This window comes from Trichechus manatus, unplaced genomic scaffold (genome assembly GCF_000243295.1).
Source record: "Trichechus manatus latirostris isolate Lorelei unplaced genomic scaffold, TriManLat1.0 scaffold00048, whole genome shotgun sequence".
NCBI classification, from domain to species: Eukaryota; Metazoa; Chordata; class Mammalia; order Sirenia; family Trichechidae; genus Trichechus; species Trichechus manatus.
Genome location: NW_004443984.1, coordinates 2493604 through 2510330, shown reverse-complemented (window position 1 = coordinate 2510330; position 16727 = coordinate 2493604). Strand labels below are relative to the sequence as shown.

The 16727-nt window shown below is 49.1% G+C and overlaps 1 protein-coding gene across 2 annotated transcripts in view; it reads left to right on the top strand.

Annotated features, from left to right (window-relative positions):
• WDTC1 (WD and tetratricopeptide repeats 1) overlaps positions 1–6237 on the top strand; it is a 64716-nt gene extending 58479 nt beyond the window's left edge. For both annotated transcript variants that reach the window (XM_004377064.2, XM_023732079.1), the window contains 4 exons: positions 1214–1449; positions 2851–3025; positions 3877–4069; positions 5155–6237. In XM_004377064.2, the coding sequence (XP_004377121.1) occupies positions 1214–1449; positions 2851–3025; positions 3877–4069; positions 5155–5352 (802 nt within the window). In that variant the 3' untranslated portion in view covers positions 5353–6237. The remainder of the gene's footprint in view (positions 1–1213; positions 1450–2850; positions 3026–3876; positions 4070–5154) is intronic.
• Positions 6238–16727: the final 10490 nt, after the last annotated feature.

Below are 16727 nucleotides of genomic sequence, written 5' to 3'. Positions count from 1 at the left end.
CAGGAGCTCTGAGGGGCACCTTGCAGGCAGTAATTGGGTTTCCAAGCAGCGCCTGCTCCTTCGTCACAGCCACTCGTTCTGACGCAGGCCACACCATCAAAGCCTGTTCTGTCCCACCTGCCCCCATACTGGCCAAGCTGCCTGTTCCTGGTCTCAGCGTGGCTTCTCCAAGGGCTGATGCTATAGGAGAGGAAGGTCAGGAGGAACTTTGCCGCGTCAGTCGTGCTATGCAGGAGGCTTGTGACCTGTGCCCTTGGTGGAAGGACTGTGCTCTAGGGAGTGCTGCTTGGCACAGTTGGATCTTAGGCCCACCCCCAGACCAGCAGGAAAAAACAAACAAATCAGCTTCCAAAGGAGAATTGGCTCCTGTGAGCTGCCTGGCTCTCCAGAAGAGAGGCAGAGGCAGGTCTAGGGGTGCTGGGGGAATGTGTATCCTATATTCTGGCACAGGGAGGGAGAAGGAGGGGCTTCTCCTTCGACCTCCTCCCGACTTCCTCCCTCCACCAAAAAAAAAAAAAAAAACACTCCCCCTTCCCTTCATCCATGCTTCCGGAGGTTGAGAAGTGAGTGGAGCTCCTGGCCTTCACATCCCCTCTTGCCATCAGCTTCCAGAGAGCTGACTCTGCCAGACATCAGGCTCCAGCCCCAGGAGGTAGAGGCCACAGCTGCTGTGGATCAGTCAGCCAGGACAGACGGGGGTCTGGCTGAGGGCTTGTTGCCTGCTGGTCAGACCCTGAGTCCCCAGCCTGGCACTTCTGGCTTCCCCAGACCACAGAACTGTCCTTGAGGGCCCCCTGCCTGAGACATGGCTTTGAAGGCCAGCTGGGGGGATTTGAGGAGGTGGATGGAGGAAGAGAGAAGGCAGGCTTGGGGAGCCTGAGGCGGGCAAGATGCCAGGCCTTCTGCTGCAGAGCTGCAGGTGCTTGGGGTGAGTGGGTGCACAGTTGCACTCTGTGCCCAGCAGAGGGCATCCCAACACCGGTTTTTGCCAGCCCCCAAGCCCTAAAGTGTCCTGGCTTGCCTCCTTAACATTCTCTAGTTCCTGGGGCGGGTCACCAGGGCTGAGCCAGGATTCTCTCCATCCCCAAGTTCCCTTACCCTGAGATCTGTCAGAGGTGGGCTGGGGTGACCACAGGTAACAGAGGAGACCGAGTGGCAACCCCTTGCTTGCCATGTGGCTCCACCACCAAGTCATGCTCTCCTGCCTTCCTAGGGATGGTGACCACTACGATGCTCTGAGGGACTGCCTTAAGGCCATCTCCCTAAACCCGTGCCATCTGAAGGCACATTTCCGCCTGGCCCGCTGCCTGTTTGAGCTCAAGTATGTGGCTGAGGCCCTGGAGTGCCTGGACGACTTCAAAGGGAAGTTCCCGGAGCAGGCCCACAGCAGTGCTTGTGATGCACTGGGCCGCGACATCACGGCTGCCCTCTTCTCCAAAAATGATGGTGGTGAGTGGGCAGTGAGGAGGGGTTGTTGTCACTCTGTTTGAAGTGCTGCATGACATTCCAGAGAGAACATGGTTCTGGGAATGGAGAAGCCTGGGTTCAGGTGCTGATTCAGAAACCATGTGACCTCTTCAAGACTCACTTTCCTCTTCTGAAAAATGGAAGGATAACACCTCCGGTTCAGAGTTTCTATTGAGGATTAGCAATAACATGTTCAAAGCAGGATAGGAGGAAACTGAGCCCGAACGGGCCGGTGGGTTCCAGTAGGGCATTCGCACCTGCTCATTGACAGGACCTTGGCTCCTCCACTTGGCCATCTGAGTAAGGGGCAGCAGCTGGTCGTTGAGCTTGTTACAGTTTGCACAAGTGCAGCAGAGGCACCGCACAGGGCAGTAGGAGTGCCTCGGGAATGGGGTGTGGAGCCTCAGGTCTACCGTGTGGTAACTGTGTGACCTTGACAGAAGCACAGCCTCTCTGAACCCACTGCCTTACCTGCACAAAGACCATAGGAAGCGCTTTCCCCTGCAGCTCACCTCTGTAGTGTTGCAGAGAGAGCTGGGTAATTGTACTGTGGTCTGTGGCAGACATGATCCTCACCTCTCCCCTTTGCAATTTACTAACCATGTGATTGATTCCTTTGTTTAATGAATAGTTATCAAACACCTGCCATGTGCCAGGTACCGTGCTGGGCCCTGGGAATACAGCTGTGAACAAGTCAGCCATGATTTCTGTGTTCATGGGATTTACAGCCTAGTGAAGGACCCGAGGGGTGGAGGAGAAAAGTGTGACAAGTGCTGTGGGGACCTGAGACAGTATAGGTGTATGGGGGAGAGACTGATGGCAGTCTGGGGTTCTTGAGGAAGACACATTTAAGTTATGGTCTGAAGAATGAGGAAGAAGAGTTAACTAGATACAAAGAGTGGCTGTGGGAGGTAGAGTTCCCACCAGAGGGACCAGAGGTTCCTAGCGTGTGCAAAGGCCCTGAAGCAGGAAGCAACAGGCACTTTTAAGGAACTAAGAAAGGTGGTGTGGTTTTTACCCAAGTCACTTAACCAGTTAGTGCCTCAGTTGGGATCCATGACAACTTGTCTTCCAGAAAGTAAGGGCTTGGACCTTACTGTCGTAAGAGCTATGATTCTTTTCAAGGTTCTGTCTGCCAGTCCCTCACCCTTCCCTCCCCTGCCTCTGACCTCCATAGAAACAGAGCTTGAGCCTGAGCAAAGGCCCCCTTGGTGTCAGAAGTTTCCTCTTGAACATCCTCGGGGCCAGATCCAAAGATACTTCTTTCCCACGACATTTTCCTAGTTTTCCAGGGTAGGGGTGGAGTACTTGGGCCGGGAAAAAGATGGGGGTTGGGGTGGGCGAGGGACAGTACTCTCACCTTTCTTTGATCTCTTCCCCCAGAAGAGAAGAAGGGAACTGGTGGTGGCGGCCCAGTCCGCCTCCGCAGCACAAGCCGCAAGGACTCCATCTCAGAGGATGAGATGGTGCTGCGGGAGCGAAGCTACGACTATCAGTTCCGCTACTGTGGCCACTGCAACACCACCACGGATATCAAGGAGGCCAATTTCTTTGGCAGGTCTGAGGCCCTGGAGAGGAGGGAGGGGCACAGCCCAGTTGGCAGCAGGTGGTTGGGGGAATGGCGTGGGGGTATAATGCTTTTAGAAAAATCTCAAATCCCAGCTCTGCCTCTGTGCCCTTGAGCAAATGGTTTCACCTCTGTTAGCCTCAGTTTCTTCATCTGTAAAATGCAATTAGCCGCACCCACTTGCGGGGCCATAATGAGAACTAATGAGATAATGCAAGTAAAGCATCCAGCACAGTGTCTGGGATGTCCCTTTACCCCCTGCCTCCTTCTCTCTCTGTCTCCATGTACCAGAGCTTGGTTTCTTTATCTGGATGCTGAGAGCCGCCCTTTGCCAGGGATATAAGGCACAAGCCCTCAGTGTCTCAGATACTGTCACCCCCCACCCTTCTTTGTAGATGTTTGTACTTTCTTTGGGTAGATGAGACACATGAACATGAATCAGGGGCCCCTCTAAATGTCATGGTGCATAAGGGACAGGATTTGGAGGTCTGGATCCAGAAGGCTAGGACTTTCAGGGAGGACTTAGATGAGGGTATTCCCAGAGGCCTAAGAGATGGAAGACCTGTTCCTGACACCCAGGAAGTTCATGGTGCACTTTAGGGGAGAGTATCTTGGGGAAACCCAGGTGGCCCCTGACTCTGGGTTTAAGAGAATAGTGAATGGGGCTGTGCAGTATGGAGAGGATTAGCGTCCTTGGGAGTTCTGAGTTAAGACCCCAGAGTATGGGGGCCTGTGTGGCTCCAGACTTCCCTGCTCCTCCCTGCCCTAAGCTGTGCAACCTATACTTGAGGCTATAGGGCAATACCCCCACCTGACCTCCCTGCCCTTTGCCCCCCTGCCAGCAACGCTCAGTACATCATCAGTGGCTCTGACGATGGCTCCTTCTTCATCTGGGAAAAGGAGACCACCAACCTGGTTCGCGTGCTTCAGGGAGATGAATCCATCGTCAACTGCCTGCAACCGCACCCCAGCTACTGCTTCCTGGCCACCAGCGGCATTGACCCTGTCGTGCGGCTCTGGAATCCCCGGCCAGAGGTGAGGGTACAGGCAAGGTGGCCAAAGCCAGGCAGGGAGGGGGGTGGAGGCCCTGTGCAAGGTGCCCACCATGACCTGTGAGAGCTGGGAAGGGAAATGAGTCAGGCAGAGGCTAGAAGCTGCTGGGATGAGCAGCTCTTACCCTAGAGCTCCAGCCTGTGTCGAGGGGAAGCTATCACATTCTGAAAGCTCCAAACACAGTGGAGCAAGAGTGGCCTCTGGGAGCATATCCTTGAGCTAGCTGCAACGGTGAGACCCACATGGGAAACCATAACCAAGGACAAGGGATTCAGGAGGGCAGAGAAGAGAACCAGACCAGCTCTGGGATTGCCTCATGAGAAGGGTCCCTCAGAGGCTCCTGGGTACCCTTCTCTCACATGCTGTGCATGTCCCACCAGAAGCTGTGCAGAGGCCAGCCCCTCAGTCATACGGGCCGTATGCAGCTATAGAGTCTGGTGGACCCCTTCACTCACTGTCTGCAGGACTTAACCATTTCTAACCCAAGTTTATCACCTGTACTCTGGGAATGGGAATAACAGCACCACTTCAAAAGATTGGTGTAAGGATTAAAGAAACAATGGCTGTGGAGTGTCCGACCCACAGGGACACTCGGATAGTGTGGTCCCCTCCACTTCCTCTGTCCCACCCTCACTCCTTCTCAGCTGGCAAAACAGAAGTTAAATGGTGGGCATCTGATCCCAGAGGTAATTTGCTGTGACTTTAAAGAGAGAACTTTACAAGACCCTCCCTTGAGGAGAGAAGGAAAAAAAAATAAAGGAAGAGTAGTGGGTTTGAGAGTGGCAACAGAACACGTTGCCCCCAACCCCATATATCCCGGTATGTGCACCCCTCAATTTATCCCGGTATGTGTGCCTTCCATGTGTACCATTGTGTGTGCTCTTGCCCATATATATCCATGCGTGGGTCCCCCCATACATATAACCCAGTGTGGTACTTTAGTGTGTCTCCCTCATGGATATCCTGGGGTACACATCCCCTCCATATTTATAGCTCAGTCTGTGTTCCCCCTCCACACTATATTCCAGTGCCTCTCCATATACCCTGGTGTCCCCCCACCCCGACAGAGTGAAGACCTCACAGGCCGAGTTGTGGAGGACATGGAGGGTGCTTCTCAGGCCAACCAGCGGCGCATGAATGCGGACCCGCTGGAGGTGATGCTGCTCAACATGGGCTACCGGATCACAGGCCTGAGCAGTGGGGGTGCTGGGGCCTCCGATGATGAGGACAGCTCCGAGGGCCAGGTGCAGTGCCGGCCCAGCTAGACCCTCCTAGCCCTGGTCCTCAGCCCCTGCTACTGGCTGGACCCTGCGCCCTGGGCAGGAGGTCAGGGTGTTCTGTTTTAGTTTGTCTTCCCCGCTCCACCCTGTTTTTTCATTTCCCCTGTTTTGATTGTTAGTTTGGCATTGGGGGTGGGGGTTACTACAACTTGCTGGCTTTCAGACTCGGGGGGCTGATTGCCCCTTGACTGTCCCCAGCCCAGAGTGGAAGAGCAGGAGGGGAAGCCCCACCCTGTGGTCCCCCCACCTCCTGCTTCCATGTCTCTGGAGGGCTCTGACCTGTCTCAAAACCCCCTCTGCCTCAGCTGGGGAGGCTGAAGCTGTCTGCAGGGACTGCCCTGCCCTTGGGTTGGCAGCAGGAAGGGGAGTGGAATTCCCGGTTGGTAAGGGCTAGCCTTGACGTGTTGCCACTCTTCTCCCCACCTGGCCAGCAAGGCTAGCTCCCCTGTGGTCTTCAGGGAAGATTCTGAAAAGGGATAGGGACCCACCCTCCCTCCAGAGCCACCAGTGTAGGATGGAAGCAGAAGGGAGGAGGGGAGCCCTGGTGTGGGCCAGGATAGGCCACCTGCCCTGGTCCCAGCAGAGCATCCTCAAGGTCCCCCCACCTGCACCCCAGCACTGGCTCTGGGCCCTGCGCCTGCTCTCACTGGCCACCTCTGGGGCTCAGCCTTTCCCGAGGGCCCTGGCAGCGGTGGGGCACTGCACCATATGCCACCCACCCATGCCAGCCCTTCCACACTACGGCCACTCTCCTCCTGGGCGCTCGTCGGCCTCACTGTGACCTTTCTGCCAGAGCTCCCAGCCAGGCCTACTCTTGCTGAGATGGCGCTCCCTGCTAAGGGCCCTTCCCTGCTCTTTCTGCCTCCCTCCCACCCCTTATGCTGAGCTGCCGCAAAGACCAAAGAAGTGATGGCTTTTCTCTGTCCCCTGCTGCTCTGGGGGGAGGGGGGTAGGTCTCCTGAGCCACACAGATGGGAAAGTCGCCAACTCAGTCCCCTCCCTCCACAGCAGCCCAAGCTTTACACTGGATGCAGTGGCCACCCCACCCCTCACCAAGCCTCCCCTTCCCTCGGCCCCCTTGGCTCTCAGCTCTGGAGCTGCTCCTGGTCGTCGTTGATTCATCCTTCCTCCCCTCCCCCTCCCCTCAGTGCTTACTTGGTTCCAGCCCTCCAGCTGCAGCCTCTGGGGAGAAGCAGCCTCTCTTCTTCCCGCCCTCCCCCCCGCAACCCAGCCCCTGTCTCTGCCAGGTGCCTCCTCTCAGTCAGGCTTCAGAGCAGCCCTGGAGACAGGAGGACCATGTTAAAAGCTTTTTCACAGTTTTAGGAAGACTAGTGGGGGAGGAGGTTGAGGGTAGTGGTGGGGGGTCTGGCACCATCTCGTTATTGCTTTAATCCTAGCAACACAGGTGGCAGCTTCTCCCCCCCTCCCCGTTCTCCCCACCCCAGTCTCTCTTCCCACCCCTCTCTCTTCTTGCTTGGTAATGAAGTATATTTATTGGTGAAGGAAACAGCTGCTGCTGCTGCTCCTGCTGCTGGTTCTTACTCCCCTGTCTCTTCTCCATGACCTTTCTCTAGCCAGGGAGGAGAGTGGGAGTAGTGGGGTTGGGTCCTGGGGCCCAGGGACCAGCCGCAGCCCTTAGCTTTCCTGTGTGCGAGCCACCTGCCATTCCACTCCCCACCCCACCCCCACCCCCGCCTGCCCAGACTGGGCCCTGCAGTGTGGAAAGACACAGAAGCCTTACTGTCCTCTGGGGGCAGGAGCCGAGCCTTTTTGTTGCTCTGCTCCCAGGAGAGTGAGGGTGACGCAATTGATTAAAATCATTTTGTTCTAGGTGTGGCTGGTGGCATTTGTGGGGTGCACGTGGGTCTTGGGACCAAAGTGGGGGTACCTGGCCTTGAGCATGCTGCTCTGCTCCATTCAGCAGAGGCCCGCTGCACCCTCACCCCGGTAGCTCTGTCACTTTGAGTCACCAAACCCTTCTCTTGGAGGGAGAAAGAGGTCTACCTTCAGCATCACTGTGAGCAGTGGCCACCCAGGGCCAGTGCAGAGCCCAGCACTGGTGGCTGTGATTTGCAATAATCAGTGTCACTCTCTGGGCCTGTTTTCTCATCTGTAAAATAAGAGGGTTGGAGTCTCAGTGGTTTTTCAAATTTTTTTGACCAGAACCCAAGCAAGAAATATACATTTTACATTGTGAACCAAGATACACATATGTATGTATATAATGAACAAAAGTTTTACACAATAATACTTACCCTTACTACATGCTCTATTTATCAATCTGTTTTATTAGGGGAAAAAATACTGGTTGTGACCCATTAAATTTATTTCATAATATGCAATTTGATGCCTTGGATTAGATGATATCTTAAACCAAAGGTTCCCAAACTCTCAACTCCCAGCATCCTTAGTGTCTTAGTAATTTTTTCCTGGAACCCCTAAGCTGAAAGAAATATCTAACAGTTCCATGTATTAAATAGTTAAGTCCAAACCACTTAAGAAGTATCTATGTCCTAACAAGTTAGTTGTCTGGAAAAATAATATGCATAAATTGAGAGAAAATATATTTTTATTTCATTCTTAAATAACCTCAGTTACTTACTAATGGGATCTGTGCACCTGTTGAGCACTGCACAATTTCTCACACTTGCAATTCAAATCACACACTACCACTCTCATTTCCTGTTCCACATTGACTTTCACTTGCTTGTTATCACAGCCACCCCCGAGAACCCAGTTTCTCAAAGATGATATAATCTAAAGGAATGTAACTCAACCTAATGATGAAACTGAATTACCTTGAGCTAGTAGTTCTCTCAGAAGCCAGCAGATGCTGAGTATCTCTCCAATTTAAAATATCCTATTATACTCCTGGAGCCCTGGTGGTGCAAGTGGTTAAGAGCTTGCCTGCTAACCAAAAGATCAGCAGTTCAAATCCACCAGGCGCTCCTTGGAAACCCTATGGGGCAGTTCTGCCCCATCCTATAGGGTTGCTGTGAGTTGGAATTGACTCGACGGCAACGGATTTGTTTTTTGGAATTGTGCCTCCTGTGAATTTGCTGTGGTGCTCTATGGTATCTTCATGAACATTGTGGTTCAGTACAGTTTTCACTACTGAAACTTTGTGATTCTTCTGTTTGTACATTTGGAAAAAGCTAGGAGGTCATGTGAGACAGGAGATGGACAGAAAAAAGGTTCTGCCAGAAGCACAGTAGGTGGTGTTATGAAATGGGTGCTGTGTATCATTCACCTAGGTTCCCAAATTAAAGGAACGTAAAAGCTTTGCCAAAAAAAGGCTGCTGCTTCAAGAAATTTTCAGACCAGCCAAGGAAGGGACAGTGTTCCAGGCTAAGGGCATAGTGTTTGCAAAGTCCCAGATTCCCTCAGAGACCCCGAGTGATTCAGTTTGGCTGGATTGTAAAGGGTGGGGTGGCCTGTGGGCTTGATCCTGTAGGCACAGAGGAGCCACTGGAAGGCCACCAGAGGCTCCCTTTCATTTGTAGTTGGTGCTCCTTTTTTTCTTTTTAAATTAATAGACTTCAAAGCAGTTTTAGGTTTACAAAAAAAATTGAGCAGATAGCACAGCATTCTCATATACTCTCTCTTTCCCCCTCACAGTTCCCCCTATTATTGACATCTTGCATAAAACCCAAAAACCCATTGCTACTGAGTCAATTCTGACTCATAATGACCCCATAGTAAAGAGTAGAACTGCCCCATAGGGTTTCCAAGGCTGTAAATCTTTACGAAAGCAGACTGCCACATCTTTCCTCGTGATGGGTTCAAACCGCAGACCTTTTGGTTGGCAGCCGAACACTTTAACCACTGCACCACCAGGACTCCTTAGCATCTTGTATAGTATATTTGTTACAACTGATGAACCAATATTGATATTATTAACTAAAGTCCACAGTTTTCATTAGGGCTTACTCTTCGTGTAGTACATAGTTCTATGGGTTTTGACAAATGCATAATGTCATGTGTCCACCATGGCAGTATCATACAGAATAGTTTCACTGACCTAAAAATGCTGTGTTCCACCTATTCATCCCTCCATTAGCACCCCTCCCAAAAGCGCTTGGGAATAAATCCAACAAAACATGTACAAGATCTATATGAGGAAAACACCTATGATGAAAGAAAATCTAAATGGAGAGGTATTTCATGTCCATGGATAGAGACTCAATATTGTTAAGATGCCAGTTCTTCCCAACTTGATCTATAGATTCAATGCAAATCCCAATCAAAATACCAGCAAATTATTTTGTGGCTATCAAAAAACTGACTCTAAAGTTCATCTGCAAAGGCAAAAGACCCAGAATAGCCAACACAGTACTGAAGAAAAACAGAGGTGGAGAACTGACACTACCTGACTTCAAGACTTACTGTAATGCTACAATCATCAAGACAGTGTGGCACTGGTGAAAGAATAGACAAATAAATCAATGGAACAGAATAAAAAGTCCAGAAATAGACCTAAACAAATACAGTCAACTGATCTTTGACAAAGGAGCAAGGGCAATTCAATGGAGAAAGGATAGTCTTTTCAACAAATCATGCTGGGACAACTGGACATCCACATGCAAAAGATGAATCTAGACACTGCCTTTACCTTCCACAAAAATTAAGATGATCATAGACCTAAATGTAAAACAGCAAACTATAAAACTAGAAGATAATATAGGAGAAAATCTAGATGACCTTGGGTTTGGCAATGAGTTTTTAGATGCAACACCAAAAGCACAATCCATGAAAGAAAAAAACTGACAAGTTGGACTTCCTTAAATTAAAAACTCTACTATGCAAAAGACACTGTTAAGAGAATGAACACACAAGCCACAGACTAGGAAAAAATATTTGCAAAATACATATCTGAAGAAGGATTTGTTTCTAAAATATACCTAAAAATTTTTTTAAAATAACTTAAAATGCAACAATAAGAAAACAAACACACAGGAACCACAGCCTCCACTAGCCTGAGACCAGTAGAACTAGATGGTACCTGGCCTCCACTACCGACCACTCTGACCGGGATCACAACAGAAGGTCCTGGTTAGAGTGGGGGAAAAAATGTAGAGTAACACTCAAATTCATAAAAAAAAAAAAAAGACCAGACTTACTGATCCAATAGAGACTGGGGGAACCCCTGAGACTACGGCCCTTAAACACCTTTCTAACTTGGAACTGAAGCCACTTGCAAAGATCACCTTTCACCCAAATAATAGACAAGTCTGTACAATAAAAACCAAAACAAAACAACACCTGTGAGGAGAGTGCTCATTAGAACAATCATCCGTATGAGACCAAAAGGGCAACATCTGCCCAAAAGCAAAGATGAGAAGGCAGGAAGGGGCAGGAAAACCAGACGAATGGAAACAGGGAACCCAGGATGGTAATGGGGAGTGCTGACACATTGTGGGGGTTGCAACCAATGTCACGGAACAATTTGTATATAAATTATTGAATAGGAAACTAATTTGCTCTGTAAATCTTCACCTAAAGCACAATAAAGCGTACCAAAAAAAAAAAAAGCCCAATTTAAAAACAGGCAAATGATCTGAACAGACACTTCATCAAAGAAGATATACAGATAGCAAATAAACATAGGAAAACATGCAATATGTGTCTTTAGGGAATTGTAAACGAAAACAGTAAGATACCACTACACACCTATTAGAATGGCTAAAATAAAAAAAACCTGACAATACCATTGCTGGCAAGGATGTGGAGCAACAGGAACACATTACTGGTGGGAACGCAAAATGGTACAGCCACTTGGGAAGACCATTTAGCAGTTTCTTACAAAGCTTTAACTGTGTCTTACCATACAATCCAGCAGTTGTGCTTCTAGGTATTTACCCAGAGTTGAAAAATTAGTGCACGCAAAAACCTGCACGTGAATGTTTGTAGAAACTTTATTCATAATTCACATAAACTGGAAGCAACCAAGATGTCCTTCAAAAGATGAATGGATAAACTGGTAAGTACATACAATGGAATATTATTTAGTGAGCTATCAAGTCACAAAAAGACATGAAGGAACCGTAAACGCGTATTTATTAGTGAAAGAAGCCAGTCTGAAAAGCCTACATACTCTGTGATTCCAATTATATGATATTCTGGAAAAGCGAAATTATAGACAATAAAAAGATCAGTGGTGCTCCATTTTTAAAGTGCTTTCACATCTGTGACTCATCCAACGTTCTCACCAGCTCCACTGATAGAGAGGGTGGAGCTCAGAAAAGCCTGCACAGTGAATGTGTAGTAGAACAGACATAAGAACTTGAGACCCCTATGTTTGTGGTGGGCAGGTATGGCCTCAGGAGGCCTGCTGCCTGTTTGTATTCAGGAGCATGCCAAAAAGTGGAGAGTTTAAAAGGCCATGAGAGATCATGTAGCTGAGAGGTTCTTAGCCCTGGTTGTACATGAGAATCACCTGGGATGTTTTAAAAACTACCAATACCCTACCCGAGGGATTCTGTTTAAATTGGCCTGTGGTGGAGCCCAGGCATCCATAATTTTAAAGCACCCCAGATTCATTCTTACGTGCAGCCAGAACTGAAAACCACTGATCTGGCCCTATCTCCACATTGTACAAATTGGGGCAGGCAAAAGGGATGGGCTTGCCTAAGGATGCCCTAGTGAGTTAGAGGAAAAGCCAGGACTCGATCCCTGATCTCTGATCCTAGTCCAATTCTTTAAAAATCATTTTATTTTAATAAGTCATTATACTTTTTGAGCCCTTCCTATGTGCCAGGCACCAGGCTGGGCACTGGGTTAATGAAAATGCATGCAGCAGACACAGTCTCTGCCCTCCTGGAGCCTCCACATATCTGGAGTGATGTGAAATAGCAAATATGAGGGTTGTACATGGTTCCCGAATGTTGAATTTCATTTTAAAATGTGAGTCCTCCCCAGTACATTCTGTCATCATTTACTGAGTGCCATGCCATGTGCCAGGTTCTATGTTAGGCCTAGAGATACAACTCTGTCTGGCAGGGGAGGCGGGCTGGAGGAAGGCATTCTGAGGGGCATGATGGCAGGTATGAGCCACTCTTGTTCTGCATTCTGCACCCAACCCATTTCTTTTTTATATATAAAATAGATCCTGGTCCCAAGGAGGCTGCAGTTTGCACCTATTATATGGTGATTTACATACTCAGGCTGGTCTAGAGGGCGATGGTGGTTCAGTGGTAGAACTCTCGCCTTCCATGTGGGAGACCTGGGTTTGATTCCTGGCCAATGCACTTCAAGCACAGCCACCACCCAACTGTAGTCGAGGCTTGCATGTTGCTATGATGCTGAACAGGTTTCAGTGGTGCTTCTAGACTTAAGACACACTTGGAAGAAAGACCTGCCAATCTACTTCCAAAAAACCAGTGAAAACCTTGTGGATCACAAAGGTCCGATCCTGTTATGCATGGGTCACCATGAGTCAGGGGCTGACTCACAGCAGCTAACAACAAGAAGGCTGGCCTAGGCCTCATCACTCTTTAATGGCCCTAAGCGGGGTCCTCAGCAGAGACAGCCCAGCATCGGAGTTCAGAACTCCAATATATGCTTAAACCCCTGGCAAGTCCCTGAACCTCTCTGGGCTCATTTTTTCCCATCTGTAAAATGGCTGTCATGATACCTCATAATGAGGTTCCAAGTGAGTGAGATCATGTGCATCAGTGCTTTTTAAGTGGTGAAGGGTGCTACAATGGTATGTGTGGTTTTAACTGCTATAACAGTGAACAATGAGTGTTTATTATGGACCAGGCACTGACCAAGTGTAGCCTGTCAAATGAACCTCACAAGGACCCTGTAAAGTGTGAGTTATTTCCCATTTCTGAGATGAGGTAACTGATACTCTGACAAATCAGCTACTTTCCCAAGGTGTGACAGAACTAAGGTTCAAACACTGAACTGGCTGGCTGACTCCTGAGTTCACATGTTTAACCATTATGCTTTTCTGTCCATCCCAGAGTAGAATTAGATTCTAGTCCTAGCTGTGCTTTCCATGACCCTGGGAATTTTCCCATCTATAAAAGGGGATGGAGAAGGAAGTAGTTTTGTGAATGTTGTTGTCTAAAGGGTCAGACAGTCTGTTCTGGTCCCCTCCCCACCGCGGAAAGGTTCTGGAGCCATCCTGGAAGAGTATGCTTAACGGAGAAAGGCCCAGTCTCCAGGAGCCAGAGAAGGTAATGATGGCAATATTGAGGGAGCTGAGCAGAAAGGCTGCAGCAGAGGACACTGCCCTCCCACACGTGACACACTCCACCACACTCCAGCACACACTGCAGCCCCACTAACCTGTGACTCTGATGCCCCTGGCTTGACCCTGCTTCTCTGGATTATTGACGGAAGTGATTCTTCCCTAGGGCCCTTAAGGAGACCATCTATGGTCAACAAATAGCTCCAGCAACATTCCCAGAACACTTCCTATCTGCCAGGTGCCGCGCAGGCTACAGGGACCAACAGATCCAGTCAGTCCCCTTCTCAAGGAGTTCACAGTCTCCTGAGGAAGATAGACATGTAAACAGCTAATGCTAATGCAAGTACACATGAATATTCAATAGGCAGAAACACAGGCATCGTGCTCTGGGAGCAAAGAGGAGGGAGTATTTGCCGGAAACCTTGAAAGGGGGATGTAGGAGGATAGGGCAAGGGCATTCCCAGAAGGAGCAGTGTGAACAAAGGCATGGAGGTGTGAAGTGCAGGGCCTGTTCTCTGAAGGGCAACAGCCCAGAGAGGCTACCTCTAAGCAAGTCTCTAGGGCGCAGGGAGTGATGAGGCTGGAAACGAAGTTTGAGAACAGACCATGAGAGGCCTTGAATGCTAAGATGAAGCATGAAATGGTCTGAAACGGGAGGTATGTGAGCCTTGAGGACTATTACATGGGGCCCATTGAGGGGTGCCTTGACGTCCACCAATAGGGGAGATGCCCCACAGTCACCGTTCAAACAAGAAGCATCTCACCCAGGAAGCTTTCTCAGTTTGACAGTTCCAGGTCTACCATCCTTCCTCTAACCCTGTAAGTGGATCCAGATGGTCATTCCTATTTTAGGTTGGTGTGTGTGATAGGGGAGGGGTAGCTCTGAGCCCTATCAATCCTGCCCGGAGCCCTTCATAAGAGGAGCTTCTTCCAGGACTCTGCTATGAGCCTCTGAGACTAGAAGGAAGTGTTAGTCTTCAAAGGAGATTTCCCATCTGTCTATGGGTGATAGGGTAACAGTAGCAGGGGAGGCAAGGGCACCGACCACATTGGGTGAAAGAATCAAGGTGATGTGTCATGACAGGGGGTCCTGCGGAGGGGCTGTGGTAGGGGGCAAGCCTGGGAAGGAGTCAGAGAAGGAGCTGGCTTGCACTTCCAGGTACCTGACCCTCCTCATGGCCCCACTTCTGCAGCTGTCCAGGGCAAGGTTAGGATGATGCAGGCCATAGGGAGGGGAGCTAGGGCTCTCTGGTCAGACCCTAGGCCTGAGCACTGTGCCCAACAACCTCCACAGGCCCTTTAAAAAGACTTGGGGCACCTAGAGGTAGCAAGTGACAAGCTAGGTTGCTGGTCTCAGACTGTAGCCAGCATGTGAAACAAAGTCTGTAAATATTTGCCATTCATTCAATTCAACAAGTATTAAGCAAATACCACTGTATTGGAGCCCTGGTGGCACAGTGGTTAAGAGCTAGGCTGCTAACCAAAAGGTCAGCAGTTCGAATCCACCAGCTGCTCCTTGGAAACCCTATAGGGCAGTTCTACTCTGGCCTATAGGGTTGCTATGAGTTGGAATCAACTCAAGGACAATGGGTTTTGGTTTTTTTTTTTTTTTGTAACCACTTCATTAGGCATTGGGTTTACAGAAAAGAACAAGACAAATATAGTCTCTGACCTCAAGGAGTTTCCAGTCTAGTGGGGGACTCAAACAATACATAGCTACATACGTGCTATGAAGGAAACGAACAGGGAGATTAACAGGGGCTTTCTAATTTATGTTGAGAGGCAGCAAAAGGCTCTCCAAGAGAGACATTTAAGCTGAGACTTGAAGGATGAGTCAGCCAGTTTAAGGGCGTGGGGAGAAGCATTCCAGGCAGAGGGAACAGTACGTGCCAAGTCCCCGGGGTACGAGAAAAAGCACGGCACAGGAGGGGAACTGAATAAAGGCCAGGGTGGCTGTAGTGTAGCAAACATGTAAGAAAGGAGTAGGGTCCAGATGATGCAAAACCTTGTAGACCATGGAAAGATATCTGTGTTTTACCCTAAATGCAATGGGAAGTCATTGAAAGTTGTCAGATTAAATGCAGTATTCGTGTTAGTCCTATTGCATTTATGGCAGGCCCTGAGAAAGAAACTTGACTGTTTATTCATCCATACCTACAACCATTGTTTAAAGAGCACCCACTAGCCCTGTGCTAGAATTATGGGCTGACAGTGATGGTAGAGGGATGTCTAAGCCACAGCCCTCACCAGGAGCCTGTAGCCCAGAAAAGGAAATTAGATAACTACAGTGACTGAAACAAGAAGTAATGAAACTTATTCATTCAACAAATATGTACTGCACACCTAATCTATTCCAAGCCCTGTGCTGGATGCTGGATGCTGCCCTTCAAGGATCACACACTCTACACATCGGTCACAGGAGAAGTACAAACATGCTCAAAGAATTCTGAGTGCGTTAGAATCACTTTCAGCTGGGATACCTGGAAAGATTTTATAAAACAACGATTCGTTTGATTCAATAAATCAATAAACATATAGCGGGCATACGCTCTGCACCAGGAACTGTGCTAGCTACTGAGGTCAAGGACCTTAGAGTTCCATAGCAGATACACACATACTGCCCCGCCAAAAAAAAAAGCATTAAAATATTAGGTGCTACAATAGAGGACAGCTTTCCCCAAATCAGTGTTGATGAAGGATAATTCATTCAATGGAAGATATACCCTCCCAAAAAGGCATAGCTCCCACCTTCTTGAGTGGATTTGTCTATACATTCCTCTGGCCTGATTTTTACCTGTTGTCTTCCTTCTTACCTCCACCATTGCCCCTCCCCACTCTAGCAGATCCCCATTTTCTTTGTCTATCTTGGCATCCTTTAAAAAGCTAAAAGACTCCAAGATTTAAGCCTGACTTCTCCATAAGCTTGTTGTGCGTGATCTCTGAAAATTAACTTCCCTGAGCCTCCGTTTTCCCATTTGCACAATGAAGGGCGCGATCACATCTAGGGCTTAACTCCAGCCAGAATGATATTCACTCCCCTGCACGCTGTGCTCTGGCAGGGCTTCCTGCCTTTGCATGGCTGCACACAGCCCCCTCCTTCGGCCCTCAACACCACCACCTGGCAAATATCAAGACTCAGCTCAAATATCTTATCTTCTGGCAA